The 15,872-nt window shown below is 51.7% G+C and overlaps 1 protein-coding gene across 10 annotated transcripts in view; it reads left to right on the forward strand.

The window, feature by feature from the left end:
• Window positions 1-15,872, forward strand: part of BAHD1 (bromo adjacent homology domain containing 1) — a 30,699-nt gene that overhangs the window by 6,774 nt on the left and 8,053 nt on the right. For all 10 annotated transcript variants that reach the window (XM_054450246.2, XM_054450252.2, XM_054450256.2 and 7 more), the window contains one exon: window positions 14,127-15,572. In XM_054450246.2, coding sequence (XP_054306221.1) covers window positions 14,141-15,572 — 1,432 coding nt within the window. In that variant the 5' untranslated portion in view covers window positions 14,127-14,140. The remainder of the gene's footprint in view (window positions 1-14,126; window positions 15,573-15,872) is intronic.

Genomic DNA, 15,872 nt, shown 5'->3' on the forward strand with positions numbered 1-15,872 from the left:
AGGGGGAGACCTTCCTTTCATCTTCTCCAGAAATGCTTATATTGGAGTCCTTGGAGGTTTCCAGACCTTTCTGTCAAAGGCATATGGATAGGGCATGTTTGGGGTGCTGTAAATGGGAAATTTAACTGCTGTTTCTGATATTTCTGCTGGTGAAGAGTCCTATGGATTGCTTATGTGATACCATATAGACATTGGAAAAGGGCTGTAATCCTGTTTTCCTCCTCCCTCACCGGACCACCATTCTTTCTATCCGGCTTTGCTGCTCTTATGCAGTTTTCCTTGTTGTTCATGCTAAATGAATCCATATGTTTTATCTCTTTTCAAACCGGGTGCAAATGAGGGAGAAAACACAATTCTGAGCACAGAAAAGAAAAATACTCCTGGGTCTGGCCCATAGATGGGACTTTTGGGGCTGGTTTGGAAGAAGTGTTTATGGGGGTATCACCAACATAAGAGGCACAATCAGCCCCACATTGGACCCCTCATAAAGGAAAGCTACAATCCCTGCTCTCTCAGGCTTCTGTTTTTGTTCACCATCAACCCTGGACCATGGGGGAAACGGGAAAGAGGACTGGTGACTGGTTAGAGGCTAGATAGTGAAAAAATACATTCTGCATCCATCCTCTTTCCCCCAAACCTCCCTTTTGTGCCCCAGTTTGATGATTAATGGACCAGCATTTCCCTTCTACGCGGGAAGGCCACCCCTCACAGTTGCCATGGCAATGCAGACCGCTCCCCCGTCAATTAAAAAAAAAAAAATCCCTACTACTTCTCTCCTCCTTCTACTGTAGCAGGAGAAAATCTACCTCAGAATGCATCTCCTGGGCTCTCTTCTCAGCTCCTCAGCTGTGTTTGCTGTGTGTCCTAGAACACAGTCCTTCCTCTCTTTCTGGGGATTGCCTGAGTTTCTTCACTCTGAGCAAATTGTGCCCCTTCTGGAGCCAGCAGCCCCTGAAACACTTCTATCAAGAAACAGAAAATTTCTGTTTATTTATTCATCCCCAGTGCAAATTAAAAAAAAAAGGAGAGAGAGCTCCTTTTGGGTTAAAAAAAAAAAAAAAAATCCTTTCACACCTTCTCTGGTTAGAGGTATAAGTTGGGGAGCATTTGACATCCAGAAAGGAAGTTTTAGTAAACCTGGAAGGAATTCAGCCTCCTAGCATACGTACTTCAAATTGGAGTTCTATGGGGAATTTTCAAAATTATTTTCATTCCTCCTCACCTCTCTGTTCCAGCATCCAGGAGGACTTGTGTGTTTTCATTTTATCTGTTCTTATTCCTCTTGGCCTTGCTCCGGCAACATCTGGCCTCGGTACCCTGTCGCAAGGTGAGTCATTAAGGAGAAAAAAAACCTTAAGAAAAAAAAGTCTCTGGAGTTGAGAAGTAGCCTGTGTTGAACTAAGGCTGCCAGGCGAAGCTGCCGAGTTTATGGAGCATTATACGAACAGCCCCGACATTAAAGGGCCTCCTTTTTATGAATGGGTTGTGAAGAATGTAAATAAAGCAGCATCTCTCAATGGGGAAGCATTTTACATAAGCAGTACTACCCCGACCCAAGTATTTATGGGAATTTGCTAGCACAGTCTGGAAAGGCTCACTTCCTTTGTGAACTTGCCATTGTGCTGGGGACTTTGGAGGGACAAGGAGAGTGTGCTTCGGTTCTGAGGGCAGCCCCAGCACTCCCGCTCTGCAGGTTTCCTGGCCTTGACTTGATGGGCCAGCTCATGGCTGGAAATGCCTGTTAACCCTGAAGTGACAGAAAATACCATGTGCAGTCAAGAGCTCATGATAATTAGAGGTAGAGGCTCCTGATCCTGGGGTCTGGAGATTGTGTAGCTCCTGACCCCTCAGGCTGCTTAGACCTCCACAGGACAGAGGACAGGGAGGTCTTGGATGATGAAATCTTGCCCGGTTTTATGGGAGGCACCTAACTGGTGTAAAATGGGCTGGTTTGAATTTCAGCTCCTTTATGTTCCCCTGCCCACCTCCTGGTACTGCCACTAATGAGCAGTCAAATGGCTAAAAAGGAGGAGGAGAAAGAGCACCAGCAGCAGTGAGGCTGCATATGGTCTGCTCAGGGCCAGACGGCCTGACAAGCACCCTCACTGAACACCCGCCCAGCCCTGGGGTTCCAACAGGGGTGTTGGTGTCCTGCCCCAGGTGACTTGGTAAGCAGGCCCTGGAGTACAGTCACATCCAGGACTTTGTGTTGTGTCCCTGTGGGTGGGAGTGGGGTCATCAGATTTCATTTTTCCCAGTGGGAAACACCTGCAAGGATGGCTATTCACTTGACTCAGTGTCCCCCCAACACAAAAAAATAACATTGTCTTTAAGATCCTCTGCAGGCCCAATCCACCAGGAGAAAAAAAAGGGGGTTGTCTCTCAGCCTTGCTGATTTGAATTGGGAACTTATTTCTAAGCACTATGACCAAGTTAGCTGAATGAAAAAAAACAGGTGACTTTTCTTAGTCATGTTATCAATGTCAGGCAGGAACTTGGGTCTCAATATTTTTTCTTGCATGTGTTCCTTTTCCAGTGGGTTTGGGGAAAAGAGGTGCTTTGACCTCCTGTCTTTGGGTAAAGAGAATGGGACCTGTCTTTCTGCCATTCTCTTGACCCCAGGGATCTCACCTGGAGTGGTGTTGATGGCTCCTACTTTTATTCCATCTCCAATGCCTTTTGAGGACTCCTAGCCTCCATCGGTGCAGCTTTTTCAGCTTCCTGCGTGCAGTGGAGAGGGGCAGCCCACACAGACCCTTCTCCAACTCTGGTTACCTGTCCACAATGTTTAGGAATAATTGTTAATCACATTCTCATGTGGCCAGGTGGTTTAAAGGTGAATTACTGTTTTTTAGAGGACCTATGTAGAAATCGTGGGAAAGGTATTATTAGGGTGCCGCTTGATGCCAGGAGATCCTAACAAGTATGCCAGAAGGGGGGGTGAAGTCACGTTTCCACCATAGTCAGGGCCAGCAGGGCCTTCCTCAGTAGTGAGGGGTGTCTCCTGCTTTGTGCCTGGAGGGGTTTCCACATTGGCTAGAATGTAAAAAAGAATTATAAAAATGATTGAGGCCAGGTGCCGTGGCTCACACCTTTAATCCCAGCACTTTGGGAGGCTGAGGCGGGTGGATCACTTGAGGTCAGGAGTTCAAGACCAGCCTGGCCAACATGCTGAAACCCCGTCTCTACTAAAAATACAAAAGTGAGCGGGGCGTGGTAGCATACACCTGTAATTCCAGCTACTCAGGAGGCTGAGGCAGGAGAATTGCTTGAACCCAGGAGGCAGAGGTTGCAGATCGCACCAGTGCACTCCAGTCTGGGCGACAGAGCAAGACTCTGTCTCCTAAATAAATAAATAAATAAATAAAAATAAAAATAAAAATGATTGAATAACTGAGAGATGATCTCCAGAGAAATTGAAAGGACTTGAATTTATTTGGCCCAGAGGGAGGTAGACAAGGGGCAGTTAATATGTCTTTGCATGTTAAGATGACAGTTTAGAGCATGATGACCAGTTTTTAGTCTTCATTGCAGTCTGGGCTGGAGGAAGGGAATTTCACCTGAGACAAGAGATATTGGGTAGATGCATGGTTGGGGGTTACCTTTTTCTGGATTTACTATAAAATCAGGACATTGTATCTTTGAAGCTCTCTCATTTATTCATTTATTTAGCCCAGACTTCTTAGCATCCCACCTTTTTCTAGGATATAAAATGTTTGTTTCAGCCAGGTGCGGTGGCTCACACCTATAATCCCAGCACTTTGGGAGGCAAGCGGATCACGAGGTCAGGAGATCGAGACCATCCTGGCCAACATGGTGAAACCCCGTCTCTACTAAAAATACAAAAATTAGCCGGGCATGGTGGTGTGCACCTGTAGTCCCAGCAACTCAGGAGGCTGAGGCAGAGAATCACTTGAACCCGGGAGGTGGAGGTTGCAGTGAGCCGAGATCGCGCCACTGCACTCTAGCCTGGATGACAGAGCAAGACTCCATCTCAAAAAAAAAAAAAGTTTCTTTCAAAAAAAATTTTTTTAATTGTATTTACGTTCTAGCCCATAGATGCCATTTAATTGGAGTACATCTTCAGTTCCTCTGTGGTGGGAAAACTAATAATGTGTGGTAATGCCAATAATTAAAGCACAGAAAAATAAAACTGAACGTGCAAGTTATCTTGCATCTTGGTCTGTGATCCAGCAGCCGTCCTGTGATGCCCTAAGTAGAGGCAGTGTGTTGCAGTGCAGGAAGTGTGGGCCTTGGTGTAGATGCTGGGATCGCCTCCTCTGTCCTCAATCCTAGCAACATTTTATTTTTTAAGAGCCAGCTCTGTCACCGAGTCCAGAATACAATAGCATGATCATGGTTCATTACAGCCTCCACCTACCACGCTCAAGCAATCCTCCCACCTCAGCCTCCTAAGTAGCTGGGACTACAGGCACACACCACCATGCCCGACTAATTTTTTATTTTTGTAGAGACAGGGTCTCACTGTATTGCCCAGGCTGGTCTCTTACCTCCTGGCCTCCCACAGCACAGGGATTATAGGTTACAGGTGTGAGCCACCACACCCACCCACCATCTCCTTTTAACTCTTTTTTTTTTTTTTTTTTTTGAGACGGAGTTTCACTCTTGCCCAGGCTGGAGTGCAATGATGTGATCTCGGCTCACCGCAACCTCTGCCTTCCAGGTAGCTGGGATTACAGGCATGTGCCACCACGCCTGGCTAATTTTTGCATTTTCTCCATGTTTGTCAGGCTGGCCTTGAACTCCCAACCTCAGGTGATCCACCCACCTCGGCCTCCCAAAGTGCTGGGATTACAGGCATGAGCCACCGCGCCCAGCCTTCCTTTTGACTTTGTCCCTGTTTTTTTTCCTTGTTAGGATGAAATGGTAACAACTAGCTCATAAGGCTGTTGGGAAGATAAATGAGATAGTGAATGTAGTGTGCTTATCTTAGGACCTTGCCAGGTGCATAGTGAGTGCTTGACAAACATTGACCATCCTTTTACAGTAGTCACCTCTGCAGTGAATCAGAAATTTCCAACCCTGCACACTTAGGGCGTCTGGGGACTGATAATGCTAACTTTAGTTCTTTGCTCCTGATTTCACCTATCTGTGACATTCTTTGCCTAGATAGAAGTGTCTGTAGTACTATATTCACTTGCTTAGTGGTTTAGGGGCAGCCACAGCCAGTGGAATGCTTTCCAGAGGTAGCTGGGCAACTTGGGAGAGAGAAGAAAGAGGATGAGGCCAGGCATGGTGACTCATGCCTGTAATCCCAGCACTTTGGGATGCTGAAATGGGAAGATCACTTGAGGCTAGGACTTTGAGACCAGCCTGGGCAACATAGTGAGACTTTGTCTCTACAAAAATAAAAATAAATTTAAAAATTAGCCAGGCATGGTGGTGTGGGCCTATAGTCCCAACTACTCGGGAGGCTGAGGTAGGAGGATTGTTTGAGCCCAGGAATTCGAGGCTACAGTGAGCTATAATTGTGCCACTGCACTACTACTACAGCCTGGGTGACAGAGCAAGACCCTGTCTCAAAAAAAAAAAAAAAGAAAAGAAAATGAAAATTGATGGTAATGAAGGAGGGTTGTGCCATGAAAATACAAGAGATTTCCTATTGTAACCTTGTTGCACTGTGGATTAAATTGAAGATGCACAGTGGACTCCTGGGGATGGAGGAGAGTTTGGAGGTCAGAGGGCTCTTGTCTTGAGCTCCAAGTGGTGCTCTAAGTCTAGGATAAAGATTTTACACCGGGTGGGGCAGGTGGGCAGCCAGATCTTCATTTATTCTTACTAAGCTCTGATTAAGTCATGTGGGTGGGATTTACTGTTAAGGAAGGCAGAGCCTACCTGTCCCCATAGGGCTGGCATCCTATTGGAGGTGGCACTAGCCACTTAACTAGTTAAGTGAGGGATATTTGGGTAGGGTGCCCATAACTCTGATAGTATCTGCCTTGCGATTCTGCTCCTGCTAGTGGAGTGTGGGGGAGGCCTGGTCTTGGATCTTGTTCCTCACAGCTGGTTCATTCAGGAGGTTAGTGCTCTGCTGAGGAGGCTGGAGGCAGAGCTCCATCTTGGCCTGGCTGGCTAGTTTCTGTTCAGGACTAGAGCTAGCACCTGTAGTCTTGGCAAGCCATTTTAGAAATCAAAGTTGTTGGTCCATGTAATGTCCTGGTGGTTGAACCAACACACGTTCTTTGCCATTCCTGGGCAGGTGCTTGGAGAAGGCTGGTGAGCTATTCATGTTTTTTGAAGAATGGTGCATCAGTAGCACAAGGTTTTCCCTGGTTCTGCTGAGGCCTGTTGCTGAGCTTTGGGGTGCCCTGTCCCCTGTTTTATTCCTGTTTTATTTCTCCCACATTGTTAGCTGCTCAGAGCAAATGGGTCTTGTTGCAGGTGTAGGTTTGCCTCTGGCTGATCCTGGGCAGTGTGGCATCTGGATGGGAGGGTCTGAGGGAGCCTTAGCCCAGAGTTAAGGGGTGCCCCCCAACCCCTGCCTGGAGTCATCCTACATGGAGCCAATAGGGGCGAGTCTGGGAAAAGTTGCATTTGTTCCCTGCTTTAAGACTTTAGCTTTTGGGCCAGGCGCAGTGGCTCACATTTGTAATCCTAACACTTTGGGAATCCGAGGCAGGCAGATCACTTGAGGTCAGGAGTTTGAGACCAGCCTGGCCAACATGGTGAAAACCCGTCTCTGCTAAAAATACAAAAATTAGCTGGTCGTGGTGGTGGGCGACTGTAATCCCAGCTACTCGGGATACTCCTGCTGAGGCAGGAGAATCACTTGAACCCAGGAGGCAGAGGTTGCAGTGAGCCAAGATCGCGCCATTGCACTCCAGCCTGGGCAACAAGAGCATAAACTCCATCTCAAAAAAAAAAAAGACTTTAGCTTTTGTTTGTCACCCCATCCTGCATCCAAACATTTATGAAATGAATTTCTCAGAGTGCTGCCCACTCCCTACTGGGCTTTTGTTCCCACGGTACACGTGGCATAAAGTAGGCCCTCAGTAAGTGTCTAAGGGTCATATGTACCCTCTGAGAAGCTGCCTTGGGGGGACCCCTCAGCCAAGCTCTGAGCAGTCCATTATAGCCCTTGTCACACTATCTTGTTCTGTCTTCCTACCAGCCCATGCTGCAACTCTTAGTCTTTTGCATTTTTTTCCAGCACTTAGTCTGGTGCTTGTAGGGGAAAGAGAAAACAAATGAGCTTGTATTGAGAACCTACTGTATTCCAGGAACTCTGCTAGGCACTTTACACACATTCTTCTTTAACTTAATCCTCACAGCAACCTTGCTGTGTAGACAAGGAAACCAAGGCTCAGAGTTCAAGCCGTTGACTAAGGCCACACAGGATTAGCAGTGGCATGAAGTGGCTTCCAGCCCCACATGGGTCTCCCTCTGCTGTGGGGGGCCAGCAAATGTTGGTTGAATGGGCAAAGGTCACAAGAGGTGCTGTGTGCCTGAGAATGAGGGGCAGGCTTAGCTGGGCTAGCACCTGTGGATGCAGGTCTACCTTATGCACACATGAGTTGTGTACTGGGAAGAAGCTGGGGGAAGGCACATTGCCTAAAGTAGGGACATGTGCCTTTTAAGAAAGCCTCTAAAGACTAGTTTTTTATTGCATGTGATTACCTTCCAATTTGTCAGGTTAAAGTTCGTAAGGCAGAACACTGGTATGATTAAAACACGATGCTCTTGCCCACTCTCCTCACTCAGGGATCTGTGTGTTGTATAGCAACTTCTAGATATGGGAGGTGTACTCTTGTTTCTCTTGTCCTCAGCCCCTGCCACCAGACCCGAGGGCAGTCTAAAAGCAAGCCTGTGTCCAGATGGATCAGGCCAATTCCTTTGAGCTGCACTTCGTGCTTCTTGCCCAGGTGTTTTTAGGCTGCCAGTCTGGTTGCAGAATGAATTGAGTGCCCGCAGCAAGTGAGGCTGAATGGGCACTGAGGAGGCAGGGCTGGTGGCTGAGGCGCCTGCTCTCTCTCTCTTTGAGGACAGTGCTCCTTGCAACTTTGTGTTGTGGAGGTGAGACTTCTGCTCTGCATGGGTGCCTGCACTGAAGCCTCATTCAGGTGGCACAGATAGGCAGGACACACACCTTCTGACCTCACGTTGTGGGTCTAACCCTGCCGTTAGCATCTGAGGAGCTTGGCCTTTCCCTGTAGAGTTGAGTATTTCTTAGAGGCACAGAGCTGTTGTTCAGGGTCTGTTGGGATAGTTTCTGCCCCGGCCCTCTTGCTCAGTTGTGGCCCACAACTGAGGGCCGCTTCCTTCCCCAGGCAGCCTCTGCTCGTGGGAGTGATCTGGGCTGTGACCTGCCCTTCCAGGCCCTCACCCTTGTTTCCCCAGAGCAATGCCAGCACCCCGTGCTCCCCTGGGCCTCTGACTCTCCCTTGAACCTTCAGCCCGGCATGAAGCACCTTGGTTGTGCTCTGCTCGTGCTGGTGGGGTTGGTGTATGGTGCTGCTGCAGCTTGAGGGCCAGAGCAAGGGCATCTGTCTGTCCCTTTCTGCTTCTGTGGAGATGACTACACCCGGCCCTCTTGCTGAGTTGTAAACTGAACCCCCCACAACTCACCCCACACTGGGTCCTGCAAGGGAAAAGGAGGAGTGTCATCATCATTATCTTCCCTTGGGGTGGGCACTTAGGTGTTTTTAGTGGAATAGTGGCAGAGCAAAGTTCAGGTGCAAGCTTGGGTTTTCAGATTTCTCACTGGGGTAGGAGGAATCTGTCCCGGGCTCCTGCTGTGGGGAATGGCCAGCCAGGGCCAGCTGCCCTCTGTCGGGTTGGAAGGATGGGGGAGGTTGACCTGCCTGCCTCTGCTTACCACCGCTCCTAGGGAAGACTCTTTTTGGTATATCCATCTTAGATGAGGGATCTGGAGTTTGGAAAAGTTAAATACATTGCTCAGGAGGGACAGAGCATTTAAATCTAGGTCTGCCTGACTCAATGCTTTGGTTCTTTCTGCTTTACCAGCTCTTTAAGAGATTCACTACCAGCTGTGTCTTTACCTGGCTTTACCATAAGAATTTCAGCAGCTTCACCTGTTTCTCCATAAAGTAACAGCAACTAACTTTAAGTGAAAAGGAGCCTAGTTTTGTGCTCTTGCCACATTTCTTCTCTGATAGAAGATTCAAGAAATTCAGTGCTCATGACAAGTGTTTTATTCCTTTCATGGATGGGAGGGGTTATTCCAAGGGAGAATGCAGAGGAGGACAATGCTTAACTCAGCTCCAGTTGTGGTTTTATCTGTAATTGGAAGGAGGTGGCTTCTAATGGTGCAGGGTCCTTCCCAGCCCTCACCCAGATGACCTGATCTGCCCTTATCTAAGGCTCCCCTGAATCCCTCCCTCTCATTAAAAATAAACCGGGCTGGGTGTGGTGGCTCATGCCTGTAATCCCAGCACTGTGGGAGGCCAAGGTGGAAAGATTACTTGAGCCTAGGAGTTTGAGACCAGCCTGGACAACATAGTGAGGCCCTCTACCCCCGCCCCCCCCAACCCCCTGCAGCCTGTCTTTGCCAAATTACCTGGGCATGGTGTCACACGCTTACAGCCTCAGTTACTCGGGAGGCTGAGATGGAAGGATGACTTGAGTCTGGGAGTTCGAGGCTACCATGAGCCATGATTGCGCCACTGCACTCCAGCCTGAGCAACAAAGCAAGACCCTGTCTCAGACAAAAACAAAAAACAACAAAAAAGAAAAACCAAAGAAGTCTGAAAAGCAAAATTTAAAGTGTAGTCCTGAAACCCTCAGGATGGTGTGCGGGGTGCAACCCAGAGCTGGGTGGGTAAGGGGAGAGCAGCAACCACAACTGAGGGCCACTTCCTGCCCCAGGCAGCCTCTGCTTGTGGGAGTGATCTGGGCTGTGACCTGCCCTTCCAGGCCCTCACCCTTGTTTCCCCAGAGCAGTGCCAGCACCCCATGCTCCCCTGGGCCTCTGACTCTCCCTTGAACCTTCAGCCCAGCATGAAGCACCTTGGTTGTGCTCTGCTCATGCTGGTGGGGTTGGTGTATGGTGCTGCTGCAGCTTGAGGGCCAGAGCAGGGCATCTGTCTGTCCCTTTCTGCTTCTGTGGAGATGACTACACCCAGACCCTACTGTGACAGTTTAGCTGGGCCTGACCTCCCCCTCGATTTTGAGATCCTGATGCCCCTGAGGTGAAGGTGGCCTGTTTACTGCCTTTAGAGTACACTTCTGAGGATTTGGGATTCAACCTGTGGTTCTCTGGGTCTTTGGCCTGGATGCCCACCAGCCAGCCACTATCCTTCCTGGCAGCTGTGTCAGAGCTAGGGACAATCAGACTGGTTTTCTCCAGTGAGAGCTTTCTTGACATCTTTTAGTGTCAAGAAAGTGCCCTGGGAATCCCTCCTAGAGACCTTCCCAAGAGGGCATGGACCACCCGTGTCTGGGAGGACACAGCTTCCCAGAGAGGAGGGGATAGTGCTGAGAGATCCCAGCGCACCTTGTCCCCTAGCAGTGGTTGGAAGTTTCTGGGTGGCTACTGCATAAGTGGGAGGGGCAGCAGGAGGATTGGCGGGGCTGGGAGAGGGGAACCAAGCCTACTACTTTGCTGGGATCCCCTCTCCCCAACCAGCCCTGCAGCTGGGCCATCCCTTGTGGGTTGGAGGGGCCCTGGCAGGCTTGTAGCCCCTCCACCCAGCCCCACCCCAGGGAAAAAGTTGCAGCCGAGCTTCTTGCTTCTTCGTCTGACTTCAAAGCATGACTCACACATGCTCTCCCCAGAATGGAGTGCAGCGAGAGGCAGGCAGCGGAGACCCCAGCCTCTCCTTAGGATGCTGAGTGGCTGGACTTTGCACCACAGGAAAGCTGGGAGCTGTATTGCGATGTGCTTTTGATGGCCTTGGGTGTTTTTAGCGAGTGACAGGGGATTTGGCAGATTTTAGGGAGGCTAGCAGGAGGCTGTTCTGCTCGATTTGGAAATGTGACTCGCACCCTGTGATTCAGAGGCTTCCCGGGATCGTCAGCACCCTACCCCCCAGGGGAGTAGTGGGTGTCCCTGAGGGACTGGAAAGCTGAATGAGAGGTTAAAGAGCAAGATTAGTCCACAGGGAACAGATTCTCAAAGGTTCTGGGCACTGACTCCCTTCCCACCTCTCTCTGCTTGGGACCTCTGTGTGTTGAGAGGGGAAGACTGAGTGGGGACAACTGTCCCAAGATCTGAGGACCATCTGCCCATGCAGCCAGTCTCCCAGCCAGCTGGAGGTCAGGGGTGGCCAATCATCCCCCTGCTAAGAACGCTTCCAGTAGCCAGGCCTGACGGCACCTCCCTGTGCTGTCTTTCCTAACCGCCTTCTCCTCACTCTGTACTGTGTCCTTATCCTCAAAGACGACAAGCCCAGGTGATCTCCACCTTGGCTCCCAGCCGTTCCCAGGCCCAGCCCCTCTGGTAACTTGGGGCCTGTGGAGGGGCTTTGGCCCTTGCTCAAATGCATGGTCTGTTCACTTATCCATCACTTCCAGGCCCTTTGGGAGTTGGGGAGGGCTGGACCTGGGCTCCCTAGGAAATACTGATGTGCTTCTGCTGCTTCTCGTAGCATGCCCCTCCACCTCCAGCACAGGGGTGCCTGGATATGAGAGAAGGGCCTGTGGGTTATAAGAAATGGGATTTTGTTGTTGTTGTTGTTGTTTTGAGATGGAGTCTCACTCTGTCGCCCAGGCTGGAGTGCAGTGGCACGATCTTGGCTCACTGCAACCTCCACCTCCTGGGTTCAAGTGATTCTCCTGCTTCAGCCTCCCAAGTAGCTGGGACTACAGGCTCATGCCAGCACGCCCGGCTAAATTTTTTTTTTGTATTTTTAGTAGAGACAGGGTTTCACTGTATTAGCCAGGATGGTCTTGATCTCCTGACATCATGATCCATCCGCCTGGGCCTCCCAAAGTGTGGGGATTATGGGCATGAGCCACCACGCCCGGCATTGCCAATAAGCCTGCTGAGCAGACAGGGACGGGTGGTCACCCTGATTAGAAGCAGGAAAGAGACTTATGGAGCCTAGCAGATGCCTGGGATTTTTTAGGAGCTCTCCGTCTGTGCTTCAGGAATGAATGGGTTTGCCTTCTGTGACTCTATCTTGCCCGGGGCCTGGTCTCTGAGCAGTGGCAAGTCCCCGCACGTGGCCAGAGCAAAGCTGGCACGCTGCCTCTCCTTTCCAGTTTTCCATGTCCTTTCTCAGGGGTGAAGGTTGCCCACACCACCCTCAGCCTGGTTTTCTGAGCACTCTTTCTCAATTAATGCAGCAAGTCTCTGGAGAGGAGGTGTCCAGTGACCCCACCCACTGGCCCAAGGCCATGGGAGCTAACAGGGAAAGATTTAGGAATCCCTGGGAGCCCTCAGGCTTGAGACTTTCAGGGTTAAATCCTGGCCCAGCAGGGACTGCTCTCAGTTCCTCTGTAGAATGAGTGTGAACAGCAATAGAAGTGGGGAAATTAAGCTGAAAAACCTGGGTCTGCTGGGTGGGGATGGGTCGCAGGAGTGCCTGGCGAGGGACAGAACTTGTCTGGCACCTTACTTGCCAGCCCCTGTGCTTTGGGTTGAGTGGTAGGAAGTGAACAGTTCCATAGTCTCTGACCACCGCCCCCTGCAGTTCTTCATTGTCTTGGCCATGCCAGCTTCCAGTGCACAGCCAGCTCTGGCCTCTCACTCAGCACTGGGGCCCAGGCTGCTGCAGGTATATGTTGGAGTGTTTTGCCAAGCAAAGTTAGGAGATGATGCCTGGTCATATGCATTTTCTGTCAGGGGCTCTGGGCTTCCTGAGACTCTTCCCCACCTTCTTGCAACCTGCCCCTGCCTATAAAGAGGGAGAACCAAGCACAACTAACAAGGCAGCTCATTTGTCTCCTGTGTTAGTGCTTCTGTTTGATACTTTCTTTTCCCAACTCTTTGTGGCCGGCAGGGGTTTAAAGCTGTATGGCAGGTCTACGCACAGTCCCTGGGTTTTCTCTACCCCCAGGAATATGCTGATCCTGGCCTTACTGTTACCCTTGCCCTGGGTACTGGCACCCTTTGGGCTGCTCTTGCCTGGAATTTGAACCAAAGTTCAAATGAGACTTCTCCACCATGGGCCCCTCAAAGCTGAGACCTCTCCACCATGGGCCCCTCAAAGCTGAAACTTCTCCACCATAGGCCCCTCAAAGCCAGGCCTTCACCCTTGATAGAGCTTTTCCAGCTAGACCCAGGTTGTGGCGGTCTTGCTTTATGTGCCAGGGGAGGAGTCCTCAGAGACTGAACTTTGCCTTCATGGCCCAGCAGGCAGGTTCCCATCTCAACTCTTCACTGTCTGTCTTCTTGTCCTCCTGTGGCCAACCTCAGAAGCCCTGCGTTTGGGGAGGGGGTTGTTAATGCCTTGGTTATACTTTTGGAAGAATAGATGGTCTCCTGGCCGGGGATGGTGGCTCACGCCTGTAATCCCAGCACTTTGGGAGGCCGAGGCAGGCAGATCACGAGGTCAGGAGATCGAGACCATCCTGGCTAACACGGTGAAACCCCCTCTCTACTAAAAATACAAAAGAAAATTTAGCCGGGCGTGGTGGCGGGCACCTGTAGTCCCAGCTACCTGAGGGGCTGAGGCAGGAGAATGGCGTGAACCTGGGAGGTGGAGCTTGTAGTGAGCCAAGATCTCGCCACTGCACTCCAGCAAGACTCCGTCTCTCAAAAAAAAAAAGAAGAAAGAATAAATGGACTTCTACCACCCAGTCCCCTATCTTGGGAGGCTCTGTCTTCAGAGCCTCTTCCTATCCTGTGATGAGTATCTAGTGAGAGAAGGACAGGGGGAGAGAACAAAGAGCTTTGCCACCAGCTCCTCCTATCCCCTGTCCCTGGGGTCTGCATTGCTCCCTAGGCTCTTCGGGGGCTTAGTTCAGAGATACCCTAGGCTGAAAGGAAAGAGGAGGAACCAGTCCTTGCACAGCTGCTGGTAGCTTGATTCTACTGCACCTTCACACTCTGGAAAGGGAGTCCCGGGAAAATCCATACTGGAGACAGGGTAGTTGTAGGCCAGGATCACTGCACCTGGGGCTGGGTAGGCTGCAGTGGGAGAGAAAGCAGGCAGGAGCAGGCCAGAGAGGGCTTCTCTCATTGCCCACCTTCTGTCCTGCAGGTTGGAAGTACTCCATGACACACACTCGGAGAAAGTCCCTTCCCATGTTGAGTTCGGGCCCCACTGGCCGCCGAGAGCCCCTGCAGATGGAAGACAGCAACATGGAGCAGGGGGTTGAGGGTGTGGAGCCAGGCATGCCCGAGAGCCCAGGTCAACTTACAGGGCGCCGCAAGAACTACCCACTTCGTAAGCGCCCATTGGTTCCTGAGAAGCCCAAGGCCTGCAAAGTACTGCTGACTCGCCTGGAGAATGTGGCCGGTCCCCGGAGTGCAGATGAGGCTGATGAGCTACCACCTGACCTGCCCAAGCCCCCCAGCCCGGCCCCATCCAGTGAAGACCCTGGCCTTGCCCAGCCCCGCAAGCGGCGCCTGGCCTCCCTCAATGCCGAAGCTCTCAATAACCTGCTGCTGGAGCGAGAGGACACCAGCAGCCTGGCAGGCACCCGCCGCAATCGAGCGGCGGATCCCCACCGCAGCCGTGACCGTGATCGTGCTACTGGGGGCTGGTCCTCCTCCAAGAAGCGGCCCCGGCTGGGGGACCTTGGAGGAGGAAGTCGGGACCTGTCTCCAGAGCCAGCACCAGATGAAGGTCCCCGCCGAGATGGAGACCCAGCTCCCAAGAGACTGGCTAGCCTGAACGCAGCTGCTTTCCTAAAACTGAGCCAGGAGCGGGAGCTACCCCTGCGACTGCCTCGTGCCCATGCAGAAGTAGATGGGCGCTCCACTGAGCCCCCAGCACCCAAGGCCCCAAGGCCAAAGTGGCCCAAGGTCAATGGCAAGAACTATCCCAAGGCTTGGCAGGGGGCCAGCTCTGGGGAGGCTGCAGGCCCACCCGGCTGGCAAGGCTGCCCTGATGAGCCATGGCCATCTGCAACTCCTTGTGGGCCATCCGTCCAGCCATCTCATCAGCCCCTGAGCAAGGCTCTGGAGAGCCCTTTGGGGCTGCGCCCTCACCTGCCCCTGCTGATGGGTGGACAGGCAGCTCTGAAGCCGGAGCCTGGGCGCCCAGGCGAGGAGTCACCTGCCCCTAAGCAGGAACTGCATCAGCCCTCTTTCCCCACACCTCAGCTGTCGCCGCTGCCGAAGACTGGCAACCCCGCTGACTACAATGGCCTGTGTGTTGGGCCTGAGCTCACTGCACTAGGCAGCTTCTACCAGTACTGTGGCCAAGAGGGGCTGCAGTGTGGGGGCTACTCGCCCTGCCCCATGCTTCCTGAGGGCAAGCTGTCCCCAGTGGCTGCACCTCACGAGGAGGGGCTCCTCTTAGCTCCGAGCTCAGTGCCCTCAGGCACCCCTTTCCAGCACCCTCCCTGGGGCTCCTCTCGCTACTGCTCTAGCGAGGACACTGGAGTGAATGGCTACAGCATCTTCAGAGTGTTGCCCCTGTCTGTCACCCGCGCTGGCACTACCTGTGGCGGCTGCCCATACAAAATGCCTTTTGCAGCAGGTGAGGCTTCCTGGGCCCAAGATGTACTGGGGAGTCTCAGAGAAATGGCATCCCAGGAGGTTGGGCTGTTGATCTGAGCGGGGGTCTCCCTTGGGGTCTGGCTGCTAACTGGAAGGTAGGGGGCTTTCAGAAGTGAGAACTCCTGTAGTCTGTGCCCCAAGCCGAGGAGCATTCCCAAGAACATGTATAGCTCTGGACAGCCTTGCTCTGCCCAGGCTACCTATGGAGATTCTTGGTCTGGCAGTTAGGTAGCATTGCAGGGGTACAGGCCACAGGAAGGCCTCTCTTCTCTCCTCATTG

Source organism: Pongo pygmaeus, chromosome 16, assembly GCF_028885625.2.
Source record: "Pongo pygmaeus isolate AG05252 chromosome 16, NHGRI_mPonPyg2-v2.0_pri, whole genome shotgun sequence".
Lineage (NCBI taxonomy): Eukaryota > Metazoa > Chordata > Mammalia > Primates > Hominidae > Pongo > Pongo pygmaeus.